The sequence below is a fragment of the Leptodactylus fuscus genome, chromosome 9 (genome assembly GCF_031893055.1).
Source record: "Leptodactylus fuscus isolate aLepFus1 chromosome 9, aLepFus1.hap2, whole genome shotgun sequence".
Lineage (NCBI taxonomy): Eukaryota > Metazoa > Chordata > Amphibia > Anura > Leptodactylidae > Leptodactylus > Leptodactylus fuscus.
This window is the reverse complement of record NC_134273.1, coordinates 66,123,763-66,140,603: the sequence shown is the minus strand read 5'-3', so window position 1 is coordinate 66,140,603 and position 16,841 is coordinate 66,123,763. Positions and strand designations below refer to the sequence as shown.

At 43.9% G+C, this 16,841-nt stretch overlaps 1 protein-coding gene across 1 annotated transcript; it reads right to left on the bottom strand.

Annotated features, from left to right (window-relative positions):
• Nucleotides 1-491: 491 nt before the first annotated feature.
• On the bottom strand, nucleotides 492-15,182 carry METTL13 (methyltransferase 13, eEF1A N-terminus and K55). The gene is made up of 8 exons (XM_075286394.1): nucleotides 14,998-15,182; nucleotides 12,607-13,360; nucleotides 10,852-11,051; nucleotides 8,976-9,171; nucleotides 8,364-8,528; nucleotides 7,060-7,272; nucleotides 1,739-1,870; nucleotides 492-858 (listed from the first exon to the last, which is right to left on the bottom strand). The coding sequence occupies exons 1-8, from the start codon at nucleotides 15,148-15,150 to the stop codon at nucleotides 584-586; spliced, it is 2,088 nt and encodes a 695-aa protein (XP_075142495.1). The 5' UTR covers nucleotides 15,151-15,182; the 3' UTR covers nucleotides 492-583.
• Between the last annotated feature and the right edge of the window lie 1,659 nt (nucleotides 15,183-16,841).

Below are 16,841 nucleotides of genomic sequence, written 5' to 3'. Positions count from 1 at the left end.
TAAGGTAGAAAACCTCTCTCAATTCCTACTCCCCTCAGGTCTTGCACCAAGTATAATGCAATGGATTAGTTTTGTCTGGAGTGTTCCTGTAATGATTTACCTTCGGTTAGGTTACTATGTAAATTTTTAAGTGATAAATAATAATTCCTACTTGTTAAAAGATTCATTTGACCATAAGTGTCCCCTGAAAATCGGCTGTAATCATTGTGGAAACCTGGTACAGTAAGTGTCCGATTTCCATGCAGCGCCACCCACTGTAGAAACTAAGCATTACACTGTGCCCATTCAATGGGTTGCGCAATGCAGGACAGGACAAGTCTTCCAGAGCATTCCCTAATATGGTACAAAAATTGTTTCTAGACAATTTTAATAACATTATTAGATCATTCATCAGTTTTCCAATAAAGTATGATCTAAACTGAAAATAAATTTTCAACAGATATAAAAACCAATATATCAAAAGTGACTTTTTTATTATTAAATTGTCAAGATTTTGATATGCTATACATTGGTGTTCTTGTGTCCATGTATTTTCTCCAGGGATTACTTTGCTAGGGTGACCATTAGTGATTTCCACGCCATCTTAGATAATCTGGACTGATTTGAACATGTCCGCCAGCACAAAGGTTTCATCCCAGAGCATGTCTGGTCTCTTTATCTGTTTCTCTAAACTTCTTGCAGACTGTCTTAGATCAGAGAGGTCCCGCTTTTGACCAGAAACAGGCCGGCAGAACAGGATTTCATTCACTTCGTCCTCAATCTTTTGCACATAAATCAGAGGGAAAACCTCATGAATTGTATCCATCACTTTCCCCTTCAACACAGGGTTACGGCAGACCAAGTTAAGAATAAAGACTCCTATAAGGGAAGAAGATGGAGTTTTGTAAGTTGTAGACGAGGTAACATTGACATCAAACAGTGTGAAGCAAAGATGCATTGCAAACGTCCATAGACGTATAGATAGTAGAAACTGGTGCTACTACTTGTCATTAGCAGAAAGGTAATGTGTGTGAACCATTTGACTGCTGAAATGTACAATAGCGAAGAGACAGTAGCGCATAAGGGAATATTAAAGACAAATCTCTACAATATTCTCATTGGGAAAGTACATGTGAATCTACAGTCAACTGAGAACAGGGAGCAAGACTCATGTGAACATTATATAGAGGACCAGAGTAGAGGTGCAGGTGGGGAAATTAAACATATTCAGTGTGGGGAAGGAAGCTCGGTAAAAGCAGTGGTGCGGACCCAAACAGTCAAAATGTGCAGCAAACTGGTTTATTTATATAAAGAAAAAAAAAAAAAAAAAAAAAAAGGAAAATAAACCTTCACTTCAGGCACAAAATGAGCAAAACAAAATACAGCCTTAACTTCAGGCAAAAAAAAAAATAAAAATCCTGCTCGTCTGAGCAACTAACTAAACAGAACTGATAATACATGTGGCGTACTACCAGCCACACAAACAAAACAAGCGCAGTATTGTCTCACCAGACTCAGGATTACAGGAGAGAACCATACACCTCCTCTCACCTCATGGAACTGCGCCGCAATGCAGCATCTGCAGCCTATTTCTGGCTAAGTAATAAGCCAAGTATCTGCACATGGACTAAGGTCTACTCCAGATCCACCCTGGACCACACATAGGTCAGAAACCTGGGGCTGATATATCTGGACTCCAGCACTCTGCCTGTCACCTTCTCAGACCAGATAGAACCAAATTGTATCTAAATCTCCTTACCGTGATCCTCCAAGATCTTGTGAACGTTTTGTAAAAACTTCTTCTCCACAAAAGCAGAAGGTGGGCAACTCATACCCAGGCTGGTATCTTTACTGTCTACATCGAACATTACCACGTTGTAAGACGCTTTTCCTAGGGAGAAGGGAAATTGAAAAAAATAAAATAATAATAATAATAATAATAATAATAATAATGTACACCGTTGAATACCTTGCACATACACTGCATTACTTATCTTCTACAACCCATATTACAGAAGCTCAGAGCTGCTTCACAATTTACATACACACACTTATTAGCTTAGCCAAGTTCCTTTAATGCTTTGGGACACCAAGATATGCCCAACCACGTAAGTGGTGACTGTACGACCTCTGATGAATGTCTGATGATCATAAGAACAAAGGGATCTAAAGTACAGAAAGTACAGTATCTTCAGCTTATTCAGTGTACTACGGCACTCCTGGCAAACCAACAGGGAAATGCAGCATAGCCTCATTACAGTAAATCCCACATTGTGAGAATTACTGTATCACATTACTGTATGGCATCTGGATTAAAGGGATTCTACCACTAAATGGGTATTTTTTCTGCTTTAGACGTCGGAATAGCCTTTAGAAAGGCTATTCGTCTCTTACCTTTAGACGTGGTCTCTGCGCCGCCGTTCCTTAGAAATACCGTTTTTTTCCTGTATGCTAATGAGTTCTCTTGCAGCAATGGGGGCGGGCCCCAGAGCTTAAATGGCGATGGGGGCGTCCCCACTGCTGCCAGGGAACTCTCCAGCGACGTCTCCATCTTCAGCTGCATCCTCCCCTTCTCTCGTTGTCTTCTGTCTGCGTCATCTCTGACAACTGCGCAGTTGGCTCTGCCAGTGAGACACTAGTAGAGCCGACTGTGCATGCCGGCCAGCGGCCATTTTTAGACTTAGAGGAGCGTACTGCGCGTGCACACAATTGTGGCCTCGAAAAAATGGTTGCATGCTCTACTAGTGTCTCGCTGGCAGAGCCGACTGTGCAGGCGTCGTAGCTGACGCTTAAAGGAAGACGGCGAGAGAAGGGGAGGATGCAGCTGAAGATGGAGGCGTCGCTGGAGAGAGGTCTCTGGCAGCAGTGGGGACGCCCTCATCACCGTTTGAGCGCTGGGGCCCGCCCCCATTGCTGCAGGAGAACTCATTAGCATACTGGTAAAAAACAGTATTTCCAAGGAACAGCGCAGTGGAGACCACGTCTAAAGGTAAGAGACGAATAGCCTTTCTAAAGGCCATTTCGACGTCTAAAGCAGAAAAAAAATACCGATTTAGTGGTAGAATCCCTTTAAAGATCCAGCCAACAAAGTAAATTACCAAATCAAGCTTGGACAGCCATTTAGCCAGCTGCAAACGCTTAGAAAGTTCAGCTGAGAACTGTGTATGCAGCTGTGGCCTGTAAGATTAGCTATACATCAGGATCAGTAAATAATAAGAATCTATTAGTCTTACAGAACAAAGTAACATAAAACATAATGAAAGGTAATATAATAAATTAGAAACATCATGTGGTAGCAGGAAGGAATGGAGATTACACAGAGATATAGAGAAGAAAATATTGTATATCGCTGTAAAAATGCACAGAGGATACTGCTTATTATATGTCATTGGTATACTGGGTTGGGGATGCAAGGCTAAGTTTTACTATACAGTTCATGCCTCTGTTTTTTTTTTTTTTTTTTTTGGGGGGGGGGGGGTCGGGGAAGAGGGAGACAAAAAAAAACAAAAAAAAAACAAAAAAAAAAAACACATGAATAAAGATTAGAGATGAGCGAACACTATTCGAAACAATTGTTTCGAATAGCACGCTCCCATAGAAATTAATAGACGTAGACGTAGCACGTTAAGCGGCCGGCCAAGTCTGCGTTCCGGCCGCCTCCATTCATTTCTATGGAAGCGTGCTATTCGAAACGGTTGTTTCGCATAGTGTTCACTCATCTCTAATAAAGAACAAACAGAAATCAATTTTTAGATCACATTCATTATTCAGAAATCATACATCTAGGCAGCAATGTAGGTTACAGCTTGATGCTGAAGAATACCATAATGTTACACCCCCCCACCCCCAAGAGTTCTTCAGTGTGTGGCATAGCGCGCCCTGGTGGCGGCAGTGGAGGCTGGCCCAGAAAAAGAGTGTGAATAATAAAGTAAATTATTGGCCACTACCTACTGCAATAATCCAATAGGTAGTGGCTTAACATATCCTTGTGTGGGGGTCCAAAAAAAAAAAGGCAGTTCTCTCTGTGGGGCCACAATAAAAGGGAGCCTAATTATGTGTTGTGGGCTAGTAAGCCACATCACTTCGTTCTGTTTTTGGCTGGAAGATCCCCAGTACTCTATAGCTGGGGAGTGCTGTGGACCTTCCAGTGAAAGACCGAACAATCAGCTATGTGCCCAGGCCCCTAAACCAGGGGGTGTCATAGGCCCCTCTTGCCACACTACTGTCTCCAGGTGTAGAGAATTAAATACTTACGTCTTCTTCTTGCAAAGCCCTGATGGCTGTGCACCTCCTTTAATGTCCTTCCTTCTATGCAGTCTCCCACTCTATGGTATTGCTTATGGTACCGTAGTGCAGGTGAAACGGTAGGCAAAAGAACAATAGAAGAGTCAACGAGCCGGGCGCCACATCAGCACTTTGCAGGAAGAAAAGGCAAGTATTCACCAGAATTGTGTGCCCTGGTCTGCATGTGATGCAGTATGGAGTAGGGAGAACCAGGGCTGGTTTTAGGCAAAATGGGGCCCTGGGCGAGTTTTCAAGTGGGGCTCTAAATTCTAAGATACTGTAAAAACGTCATAATTCAGTAACCGAATACACATATAATCACCTTAAACTATATTTTAATTAAATTAAAGAAATTCTATGTAATATAAACCAAACATTATTAATAGAACTTTAAATTCTGCATCCTAATAGCTGGATTCACATAGATGCATTAAAAACACATCTGTGTTCAGGTTTCCATTTGGGGAGTCCTACAGAAACCTATATGCATTAAAAAGTAGTTACCAAAGGAAACCATATTGGGCCCCATGGCTATAATGTGGTTTCTGCACAAATTATGTGGAGACAAAAATAGAGCTTGCAGGAAACCACTTGGATCCCATTATAGTCTATGGGGTCCATGGGTTTCCCTGGTAACTGCTTTTTAATGCGGATTAGGTCAACGTTTGGGGTGTCCCCAAGCGGACTTCCTCAACAGAAATCCAAACGCAGATGTGAATGGGGCCTTAAAGGGGTTTTTGTTACACCAGGAGTAGGCAACCTTTTTTGTTTGGCGTGTCGATTTAAGAAAAAAAAAAAAAAAAAAAAAAAAATCACAGATGAGGTCCTCGGAGTGCCGCGCAATAATATTAATATTGATGACACCTACACTAAAGTCATACCACAAACTGTAACACAGGGGTGCTGCCATACTGTGCTCCCAACCACATATGTTTACCACTATTTGCCTGAATACACGTGTACTTTTCCATTAGAACTCATGTAAGTACACATGTAACCTAGAATTAGAGATAAATGTATGTGACAGGGAGCAGAGTGAGCAGGATGGTGACACACTATGTATCTGGATGCCGCATCCAGTCCTGGGCCACCGGTACTTTCACTTTTCTAGAAGTGAAACGCAGATTAATTACAGTCCCTTTAATTCCTGACTGTGCGGCAACAGCAAAAACACCACCAGGAATTAATGGGTGTCGCACTTTCCCCAAAGTGACAGCACTGGTACCTGGGAACTGGATTTGGCTATAGCCACACCTGGGTACACAGTGTGTCACCACCTGAAAAGAAACACCCTAAAGCTGAGGCCCCACGTTGCAGAAACGCAGCTTTTTTGTTGCAGATTTTGCTGCGTTTTTTTTCAGCCAAAGCCAAGAATGGCTACAAAAGGAATGGGAAACATGAAGAAAGTGCTTATGTTTGTACCTTCTGCTCAATCCACTCCTGGCTTTGGCTCAAATAAACTGCAACAAAAACGCTGCGTTTCTGCAACGTGGGGCCTCAGCTTTAGGCCTAGTTCACATCTGCGTTGGTTATTCAATTCAGAAATGCACTAGTGATCAGGCCCTACAAGTCACATGGGGTGCAGCGGCGTATTGACGCCAGTACACCCCCACGTGACCGCTGAGGACCAATCACAGGCCTCAGCAGAGATGGCCGAAGATCCTGCAGACAGCCGGAGCCAGGATGCCCAGGAAAGGTGAGGCAAGGTGAGAGTATCAGTGTTTAGTATTTTTATTGACCTTCCCTAGGCCTCGGATTATTATAGCCTGGGGTCTGAGAAAACTCCAGAATATAATAATAGCCCCGGAGCGGGGGGAGGCTGTTGAGAGCATATAATACTGTGGGGTGGGGGGAGGGGAAGGGCGAGAGAACCTGCTGGGCATATAATGCTGTGTGGTGGGAGCACTGCTGGGCATATAATACTGTGTGCAGGGGGCCCACAGCTGTGGGGAGGAGGACAAAAGTTTGCCCATGAGCGTTTTGTGGTCTCCATGGCAAAATATTTTTTTTCTTTTTTTCTTTTTAACTGGACACAAAATCCTGCATGTCCGACTGTGTGTCCAGCTAAAAAAAACGGTTTTGCCACGGAGACCACAGAAAAACTCACGCGCGGACACTTTTCAAACCCATTCAGATGAAAAGTGACTGCTGGTTTCCGTCTCCTGTCCAGTTTCTCGGGCAGAAGATGGAAACCTGAAAGCGGAGATCGGGGAGCAGGTGTGAACCCGCCCTCATGCCACTAGGTCCATACTTTTATCCTCAGTTGTGAATAAAAAGTATGGTTATGTACATTACAGTTTAGTAACTCCATGTGCCTCATAGTAATAGCAGTTAACCCCATCATGTCCCTCACATTAACCCCTGTGTGCTTTACATAAGGGTTACTGATATGTGAGACATATGCAGGTAATAAATAATTATCTTCATCATTGAGGTCCTGTATTAGTCCCTCATGTGTCTCACATATTAGTAACCCTTATATGGGGCACACAGGGGTTAATGTGAGGGACATGGAGTTACTAAAATTAGTTAATAACCCCAAATTCCTGACATTAATAAAAGTAGCCCTCCCCTCAGCAGCCTTATTGTTGCTTTTAACGGCCTATAAATGTAACTACACATAACTGGCAGAGCTACATTTATACAGTTACAGAATTACTACAGCCTTTTACAGCCATAACGGTCATGTGGCCCACAGCAAAAATGAGTTCTAGGTAATAGAATCAAGTGTGTATATGCAGCAGGATGCCATAGATACAGAACCCATTGTTGAGCAGACATACCAAGAACGCTTACCTTTTTTTGCCAGTTCATTTATATGAGCCAGACCATCAGCAAGATGAACCTTTAGTCGATCATCTAGACAGAACCCAAACCAGCGGCTGGCAATATCCAGCACTGCAGGATCAATTTCTACAGCTTCAACTTGTGCACCCAGGAAATAGTCATGGATAAAGAGAGACAGACTGCCTCCGCCGAGCCCTACCACCAATACAGATATACTTTGGTCTGCAAAAGAAGAAGGACACAAAGTTTTTCACACTACTAAAATCAGCAGCGCCATACATCTATAACACAGACCCATATACATTAGAAGTGCTATACAAACCAGCTAGATCACCAGAGGTTTGTTTTTTCATTTAAATAAAGGAGGTTTCATAAAGTGATGGGATATTCTTAGGATAAGCCATCAATGAAGGATTAGTAGGGGCCCCCTGACCCTGAGAATAAAGAAGCTTCAGCTCTGCAGTACCTTCACTGTTTTTCACTTCTGGCCACCCAGCTATGCTGGAAACTCTGTCTCAGATATTAACCTTTCAATTCCTAAAAACGCAGCAGCATCACATATTTTCACACCTAGACTAGTTTAAGAGCAGAATTGAAACTACACACTAGAGGGCGCTACATAACAGGTATTGTAATGTTTTCCGCTTACTGTATATACTTGAGTATAAGCCGAGTTCTTCAGCACAGATTTGGTGCTGAAAAAGACACCCCCACGCTTTTTTTTTTTTTTGGGGGGGGGGGGGTCTACGACCTCCCGCAATAGTAATATATATAGAATATCCCATAAAATGGTGAAAAAAGAAAGAAACTTTTACATATAACGTAGAAAATTAGTGTGATACACATTAGGTATCCCTGTGTCTGAGAGTGCCTGGTCTACTGAATATAGGGGATCTGCAGTGCTCCTGTTCCGTCGGGAAGGGATTAATAGGAGCACTGCAGATACCCTATATTCAGCCAGGCTGAGTTCCAGGTGGGGGAAAAAAACCCAGTCCTCAAGCTCAGGGAAGGGGCAGACAGACAACCAAACACCCCCTCCCCTTCCCCAGCAACTACTGCACCCAAAAACTCCGACCATTTTCATTTTTTAAATTTTCCAGTAGCTGCTGCATTTCCCCCCCTCGGCTTATACTCGAGTCAATAAGTTTTCCCAGTTTTTTGTGGTAAAATTAGGGGGGGGGGGTCGGCTTATATTCGGGTCGGCTTATACTCGAGTATATACGGTACATGCAACACCGTCTATTTTTTTTTAGCATCTATCTCCAGATTACCAACCCCAGACATCCGCATCATTATGGAGCATCACGTTATACCTTCGGTTACTCCAGGATTACGAAGAAGTGACAGGCCAGAGATCATTGCTTTATGGTGTTCACAGCACAGGTAGCTCTTGTCGATCACATGTGCAGTCTCAGGCTCTACCTTGTCGTTTGCTTTCTGCTGCTGTTTCTTCTTCTCTTTTCTCCTCTTTTTCTGACCTGGATAAGAAGGGACAAGAGTACTTAAAAGTGTCCAGAATGTTAAAGCTGGTACAAAGTCCTTACATCATTTGTATAACCAGAGGCAGGTATATCATGGTTTCTTCAGTATAATCTAAGAATTTGTTAATATATAACCTAATATGTAATAAGCTACCAGCGGTTACAGGGGCTGCCCAACATTGGATATTTATCTCCCATCCTACCTCTGGGACCCCCACCGATCATTAGAAAGGGGCCCCAAGTGTTCTATCCCTTCTAGCCTCCTTTTCAGGGCACATCTGCGTCTTCCAACAGATGTATATTAGGAGTATTGCCCCTGATATGCACTGCTGACATATGTGCCACTGTCAGCCATAGCGAATCATTCAATATGAAAAATACAAGGTTCTAGCAATACTTTAGTTTACCTCCAAACCTTAAAACACCACAAATATCCCATCTTACCAATTTGTGTGTTAACCGGCAGTAGACGAGCCTCAGACTGAACTACATTTTGGTTGCAGAGGAAAATGAGTCGCCTAAAATAGCTTGTGCCATCTCCTCGTACATCCTCAACCACGTACTCCCCGCTCAATTCACTCTTGCCACGATACTGGACTGTCCGGGTTCCAATGTCTCCACCAGCTGACAAAAACAGGATCTGGGCAATGCATCAGAGGTGATAAAAAGAAAACATGAAATTATAATAGTTAGAACCATTTAAAGGGAATCTACTGACAAAAAAAACATACAAAAAAAACAACTAAGTTTTGATGAGGTTATAACCAAATCAAAACTACAGAAAAAAAAAAAATGCATGCAGCTTTGCTGCGGTTTTTGATCTGGTTGTGATAAAGTCTGAATGAATGTGCTTCACTTGTTAATAACTGATCCATGGGTAGCGATCAGCTCCTATCAAAGATATATATGAGGCTGGATATTTGCTTTGGTCTGTGAAACATGACAGACAGTCTGATAACAGCCTTAGGGTGCATTCACACTGAGTAAACGCTAGCTTATTCTGAACGTAAAACACGTTCAGAATAAGCGGCGTCTAAAGCAGCTCCATTCATTTCTATGGGAGCGGGGATACGAGCGCTCCCCATAGAAATGAATGGGCTGCTTCTTTCACTCCGTGCAGTCCCATTGAAGTGAATGGGGAGTGCCGGCGTGTACGCTCCGGCATGAGCAGAGCTTGCCGTATACGGCACTCCCTCTACTCACAGTGCTCGTCCATAGACGAGTATTATCAGGAAGGGAGGGGGCATTCCTCCCCGCTCCACAGTACAGCGTGATAGGCACTGCTGTGGAGAAGGACGTTCCTGACTGACTGTCAGGAACGCCCTTCTGACTGTAAAGAGCTACAGTACTGGGACCGCTAGGTCTTCACCTGGGGCACAGATTGGGAAAGCAGACAGTGCGCTGAATCCAGCGCACTGTCAGCTTTCCAGCAGTATATGGAACTGCCTGTGCCCAATCTGATGAAACATCCTCTTTAAGGAATGTTCTCACAATTTCTTGCAGGCTGATTTTGAGGCAGAATCCGCTTCAAAATTTGCCTCCCATTCTTTTCAATGGGAGTCACAAGCAGGATTCCTCCTTGAAAAACCCAATGGAAGGCAAAAAAAAACAAAAACACTTTTTTTGCAGTTTTTGAAAAAAAACACATCAATACCGGCACAAAAATCATGAAGAAAAAAAGAAAAAAAAAAGTTTCTGCATCAAATCAATGGGAGCCGGTCATTTCTTTTTTCCATGAGCAGTTTGCTCCCACTCGTGGGAAAAAAAGAAGCGACATGCTCTTTCTTCAGGCAGATTCCGGGGCTGATTCAGCCGCAGACGTCCACCTGAAGTCACTCCCTCCTGACTAGGCCCATTCATTGGGCCTAATCCAGAGCAGTGCACCGGCATCCAGTCTCGGCTACCCATTTTTTGGTCCAGAATCTGAGGCGGCAAATTCCAGACCAAAAAAACCCTGTCTGAACTCAGCCTAAGGCTCTTTAGCTGTTGGGAGCTGCAGATACTAATGAAGTAGACATCATTAATTTAGTGAAACATGGCTTCATGGTCAGAGTCACACATTTTGCACAGGGACTTTTCTCACTGGCACAGGGATAACATAACTTATCACCTGCAATCACTGATGCTGTATGAGTCTGAATAATCATTACTGTAGCCACTTGTTCACACACAGCTTCATGACTGTCGGCATCGCTGCTTTTTGCCACTTTCACAGAAAGTTCTGCTTATGGATCATTTCTTATTTTTCACCGACTACAAATAGTTTGAGTAGCTATAAGGGATCCCCTTTGTAAAGATAATGGTATTGGGTAAGCCTCACCTTCTGATTATCAGGCAGCCCCTGAGGAGCGAGCTCCAGCACTTTGGTAGACAACTCTGCCTGAATGGCTTCCAGGCTTTCATACTCCTGGTCTCTATGCAAGGCCACAATTAGCAGACGACGGAATCCGACACTTGTTGCCAGTTGCTTTCGTCCTGTTTCTGAACCGAAAAGCCACTCTGTTTCCCTTCCTTGTGGGACTGTAAAATATGTACAAGATGTAGAAGACAGGAATGAAAATAATCCATTATACAATTATCTCTGATTTAGAGGAGTTTTACCACAATTGATATTCATAATCTACCCATCACTGGGACCTCCACAATAATAAGAGTCCCAAAACCACCATGTTCCCTCACTATGACCACAATGAGGAGTTTGTATGTAGTCGTGGTTAAACAAGTCTGCGCTGCTTCATTCAATGCCTATGGAGCAGACAGAAGACGCCCTGTTCACACACTGGAAAATAAAGAGTCATTTCCATTTCAGATTTCTCTACACTCCCTGGCTCTACGCTTTGTGCCATGGCTTCTACTTACGGATTAGCCTCAGATGAATGGAGCGTCTCCTGAATCAGCCACAGAACCCGTGCCAAAATCCAGCCTGACATTTATTCTTCCAGTGTCCTGTGTTAGTTTCTGCCTCCCACTTAATGTAACAGGAGGCAAATTCAGGATGGAACGGGTCACAGATTTTGAGGCAGAATCTGTTCTGTCACAGACTATGAATGGAGTAGCATTGCCCATGCTGGACCGCTCCTTCATTCTAACTCCTCACTGCAGCCATACTATGAGAAGAAATCAGAATCCTCATCCTAGTGTTGAGTAGGGGGTGGTGAAGCCTCAGTGATCAGACATCATCACCGATCCTGTGGGTATGTGATAAAAAATAACTGTGTGAAAAATGACTCTGTGTTGGAGTCTCCGCTGCATATTCTGCTTGAAATCGGCCGAGAGAAAAGTCCTGCAAGGGACTTTTCTTTCTGCCGGTTTCAGTATAAAACTGGCGGAGACCATGCGGAAATCGGTGGACCCCATTATAGTCTATGGAATCCACAGGTAACCCCTTTGCTAAAGCAGACAGAGTCCCTGTGTAGACCCAAACAACAGAGACCTGGAAAACTAGTGGGACCTAACATAGGTTTTGAATTAGTTGTTCTGTCGTCCTCCGTTACATCACACGACGTAAAGTCTGAACCTGCTGTATGAACAGGAGATCTGGTACGCTCAGTGAGATTGCAAGCTGTGTGATGCAACAGCAGAACTAAACAGAGTGGCTATTCCCGCAAATAATCAGTGCTACCACTTACCTAATGTTATGTTACCATTGGGACCAAAAAATAAAATATGTTCAACGGTTTTGTTTTTTAATATGTATTATCATGACTTATTATTAAAAATGTATGCAAGCTAAGGCCCGGTTCACCTCCGAATGGAAACCTATACACATAAAAAGCGGTTACCTAAAGAAACTCGTGGACCCCATAAACTATAATGAGGTCCATGTGGTTTCCGCACGAAACATGCAGAGAAAAAAAACGCTGCTTGCCGGACTTTTCTCTCTGCAGGTTTCGTGCGGAAACCACACCCACCCTATTATAGTCCATGGGGTCTGTGGGTTTCCCAGGTAACTGCTTTTTAATGTTTGTGGGTTTCCGTCCGGGGGGTCCCAAGCGGACACCCGAACGCAGATGTGAATAGCGCCTAAGACACAGCTGGCTTTAAAGTGTGTAAAGCTGCTACAGAAAATACTCACTGATAAATATAGAAAAATAATTGGTGTGAGAAATTCGTATGGTCGGAGTATCCACCACATAGAAGGTATAACGTGTCTTTCCAGAAATCCCATCACACAACTCCAGCGACACCTCTGGAGAGCTCTGGCTCTGGTTCAAGCGGTTTCGGATCAGTGCGTAGCGCTGTCTTTCCTTCACCATGTCCATCAGTTCACTGGGGCTTCCACAACGCAATGACTTTCCACCCTCATCATCTGGCATCATCTCCAAGACTTGAGGGAAACCTGGCATCTCCTTAACTTTAGTCATCACAAAGACAAAGACTGGCAAGGGAAACTGGCTATCAGACTCCTTACCACTGCCCTCAGAGAGCTGGTGAATACGAACCATCCATCCTCCTTGAGAAAACTGTGTGACCAACTTCTCCAAGACGTGGGCTTGTGCCAGGGATACACACATGTAGCGTCCACCACACTGGAGGACACGGCCAATTTCAGTCAATAACTTAGTAGCCGTTTCCAGCGTGCCAGCTTCGGTGTCGGTGAGTATTGCATCCAGCGTCCCCTTATCCAGCACAGCCTGGAAGTGAGAATCTGCAAATGTAGTCTTGGTGGCATCCATCAGTTGGTAAGTCATGTTGGGTCGGCGACTGGCATTGCGCTCATTCATCTGTCGAATAACCACCTCACTTACATCAATGTTAGTCAGGTTCTGGCATCCGGCATCATAAAGTCGCTCGCTCAGCTCGGAGTTGCCACATCCCACAACCAATACCTGGCAGAAATAAGGCAAGAGTGACAAGCATGAGTATTAGTATTCATATGAGAAGAACTCAAGCACGCCATCATCTGGTCGTCTGACTCAAGAATATACACATAGGGGCAGATTTATTAGGCCTGGTATACCGTCCAATCCCTTCCCCCCCATTCTTGCACCCACTTGCCATGCGCAAAAAAGGTGGAATGGCAAGGGGGTGAAAGAATGGGGGGGGGGGAGGGGATTGGGCGGCACCGCATGATCTAAAATCCATCCATGATTTCCATATTGTAGAGGAATTATCTTCTTGTACGCGTAGTGCCGCTGCTTGATAACCTGGATACAATAAGGACATCATGGCTGGGTTTCTGAGGCCTGGTTCACATCCGCGTTTGGTTTTCCGTTTGGGAAGTCCACTTGGAGACCCCCCCGAACAGAACACAGAACGCATTAAAAAGCGGTGAGCAATGAAAAGCACCCAGACCCCATAGACTATAATGGGGTCCATGTGTTTACCGCACGAATCATGCAGAGAGAAAAGTACTTCTTGCAGCCCTTTTCTCTTCACATGATTTGTGTGGACACTGAGCGTAAACCACACAGACCCCATTAGTCTTAGTAGACTGTCATTGCTCACCGCTTTTTAATACGTTTGGTTTTCCAATCGAGGGGTCCCCAAGCAGACTCTCCGAACGGAATACTGAACACAGATGTGAACCAGACCTGACAAGTACCAGACCACAGAAAGGTCCTGCATTTATAGCCATATTAACCGGCAACAGATCAAGACAACAGACTGTCAACACTAAAATTATTAGAAATTTTTTTTTTATATTTGTAATAGTGTATAACTTTTCATCGACTCTGAATTTCTATATAGTCATGTTCATAGGAATACCTCTGTCACGTTAGAAATCACATCAAAGCTACAGGTTGTGCCTATGGATTATAGCAGATTACAATACAGGGCTGCGTTGGAGATTTCGCTTAAAATCGGCAGAGAGAAAAGTCCTGCAAAGGGGATCTTCTGCTGAGATTTATAGTGAAACCGACAGACCCCATTGAAGTCTATGGGTCCAGGGGTAACTGCTTTTAAAGCAGACAAGGTTTCCATGTTTCGGGTCCACATCGCTAGTGTGAATGTGTTTTACAAGTGAAGAATGTTTCTATCACACATTTAACCGGACACGATCCACATAGGCCAATAGGGGCCCCTCAGGATCCATTGCTGTCTGTCATTAGACAGGTCTGTTCATCTATTCCTATGACGGACCAGACGAACGGACTGAACAACGCAAATGTTACCACCACCTCATCTATAAAAACCACCAACACATTATAATACGCAGCAGTACTGCATGTAATATATCACATATGGTTTTACCCCAATATATAAATACACCCTCTAGTTTCTGAATGTCCCCATGGTGGGAACACTAAAGAATTATTTTATCTTAATTCCTGAAGCCCAAACAGATTTTTTTCTACATGGAGTTTTTAAAACCTTGTTCACACTTATTGCATTTCAGTTGGTTTAGGATCTTTCTCAAAACCCTCCGCAAATTCACCATGTAAATACAGTCCTAAACCAGCAGCTGGGACATGTAGTTCCACACACTGTGCCGCAGCATGAGCAGTAGGGGGCGCGCTCCCACCTTATCCTTAGGCTTGATGTACTTGTGCAGCACCGCACACAGCTCCAGGTAGCCTCCATACCACTCAAACGCCCGCTCCCCCCGGCGCCTGAAGAACTGCTCCCAGTACTCGCTGGAGGAGAACTCCTTACTGCTCCTCGGTAACAGGTTCATGGTAAGGACCGCTGGGCTCTAGCTCATGGCTGTCACGTGTGCGCAATCACTTCCGGGTCACTCTGCTTACAAGGAGAGGAAGAGAGTGTTCTGATTGGTCAGTGACTCGCCGGCGCAACTTTTCATTGGCTAGAGGGCGGGGACTGTACTGTCATTGCTGGCTGTGATGTGCTCGTGTGTCTGCGGCTGTCATCTCATAGCAGTGATGATAGATCGTGTCTGTAGCTAGGTGTGCATGTACACTATGCGATTTATGACTGAGCTAATGAGAATTACTTGGTATACTGGCAAAGTGAGCGCCCAAATAATCCACAGAAACCAACCTAATAGCTTGTGTCAACCAGAGGTGCCCATAATAGTGCACTAACTACTGGTACCTGCCTATTGCTTGGCCCAGGTGCCCATGTCACAGTGGTGTAACTAAAGTCATGTGGCCCCTGGGCAATCTTTTGTCCTGGGCCCCCTACCTCATCCGTACAGAGAATTCTTGATAGTGATGGTTATGGGGAGGGGGGCTAAGAAATTTAATCGCCCTTAGTGTGGTTCGGGTAATCTGTGGGTCTCCTTGGTTTATGGGCCAGATGGAAGCTGCAATCTCATTACTGATGCCAGTGCTTATGGGCCCCCTAAGGCTCCTGGGGCCCAATGCGGCTGCAACCCCTCAAGTTACGCCCCTGCCCTGTCAAATAAATCTGTGTTCACATCTACATTCTTCATCAATTTGCAGTCGCAGTGTCCGTCAAAAATCGCTGGACAAAAACGTCCTGCAAGGCCAACTCTTTCGCTGGATGATTTCACTAAAATAAATGGACCCCATTATAGTCAATGGGGTCCCCCAGGATCCCCCCTCTACCTCATAGATTGTAAGCTCTTGTGAGCAGGTCCCTCAGTCCCATTGTGTGAAATGACTTTCTTTGTAATGCATCTTTCTGTCTGTATTTGAACCCTACAAATTGTACAGCGCTGTGGAATATGTTGGCGCTATATAAATAAATTTATTATTATTATATTATCCATTGCTGTCTGTTTTCCTGTTTTGGTCTTGCCATGGGCCAGAAAAAAGGATAGATGTGAACATGGCGTACAATGGTGTGAACCCATGAGCCTCAAAACCCTGCAGAATGTGCTAAATTTCGGCACAGAAAATCTGAAGCATCATTATACGCTGTGTGTTTTTTCTCACTGCGACACAAATGCTTAAATCTGGCGCAAATCTATTTAGTGATTTTTTCAGCCATTTTTTTTTTTTTTTACTTCCCAATTCCTCTGCTTGATTTTTCAGGACTAGCTGTAATTTCTTGTTGCGCCATTTAATACTCCATATCATGTATTGCAAAGCTGGAAAAAATATTAAGTGGTTTAAACTTCAGAAAAAGCGGCTGTGCTATTGTGTACAGGTCTTGAAAGTGGCATGGACAATATAGATTATTTTATTACAAATCCTGGCAATGGGAAATTTTAGCAATAATTTAGAAAACCTCAACACTCAGTCGCTTCCAGCACAGCGGATCTGGACAATGTCTACAGACTGTGCCGTACTATTTCAGCTCAAGGATACGCCATCGTAGTCCAATCTTGGACAAACCCCTTTATAGATGGTAATACATTTTAGATAAAAGTTGATTTCAACAGATCGTAATTAGAGATGAGCGAGTAGTGAAATGTTCGAGATTCTATATTCGCTTTGAGTA

Coding starts and splice junctions, on each gene's coding strand:
- METTL13 (XM_075286394.1), bottom strand. CDS start 15,150: ATGAACCTGTTACCGAGGAGCAGTAAGGAGTTCTCCTCCAGCGAGTAC. Junction 8,529..8,975: donor GCCGGTTAACACACAAATTG/GTAAGATGGGAT, acceptor CTTCTTATCCAG/GTCAGAAAAAGAGGAGAAAA. Junction 859..1,738: donor CAAGATCTTGGAGGATCACG/GTAAGGAGATTT, acceptor CTTCCCTTATAG/GAGTCTTTATTCTTAACTTG.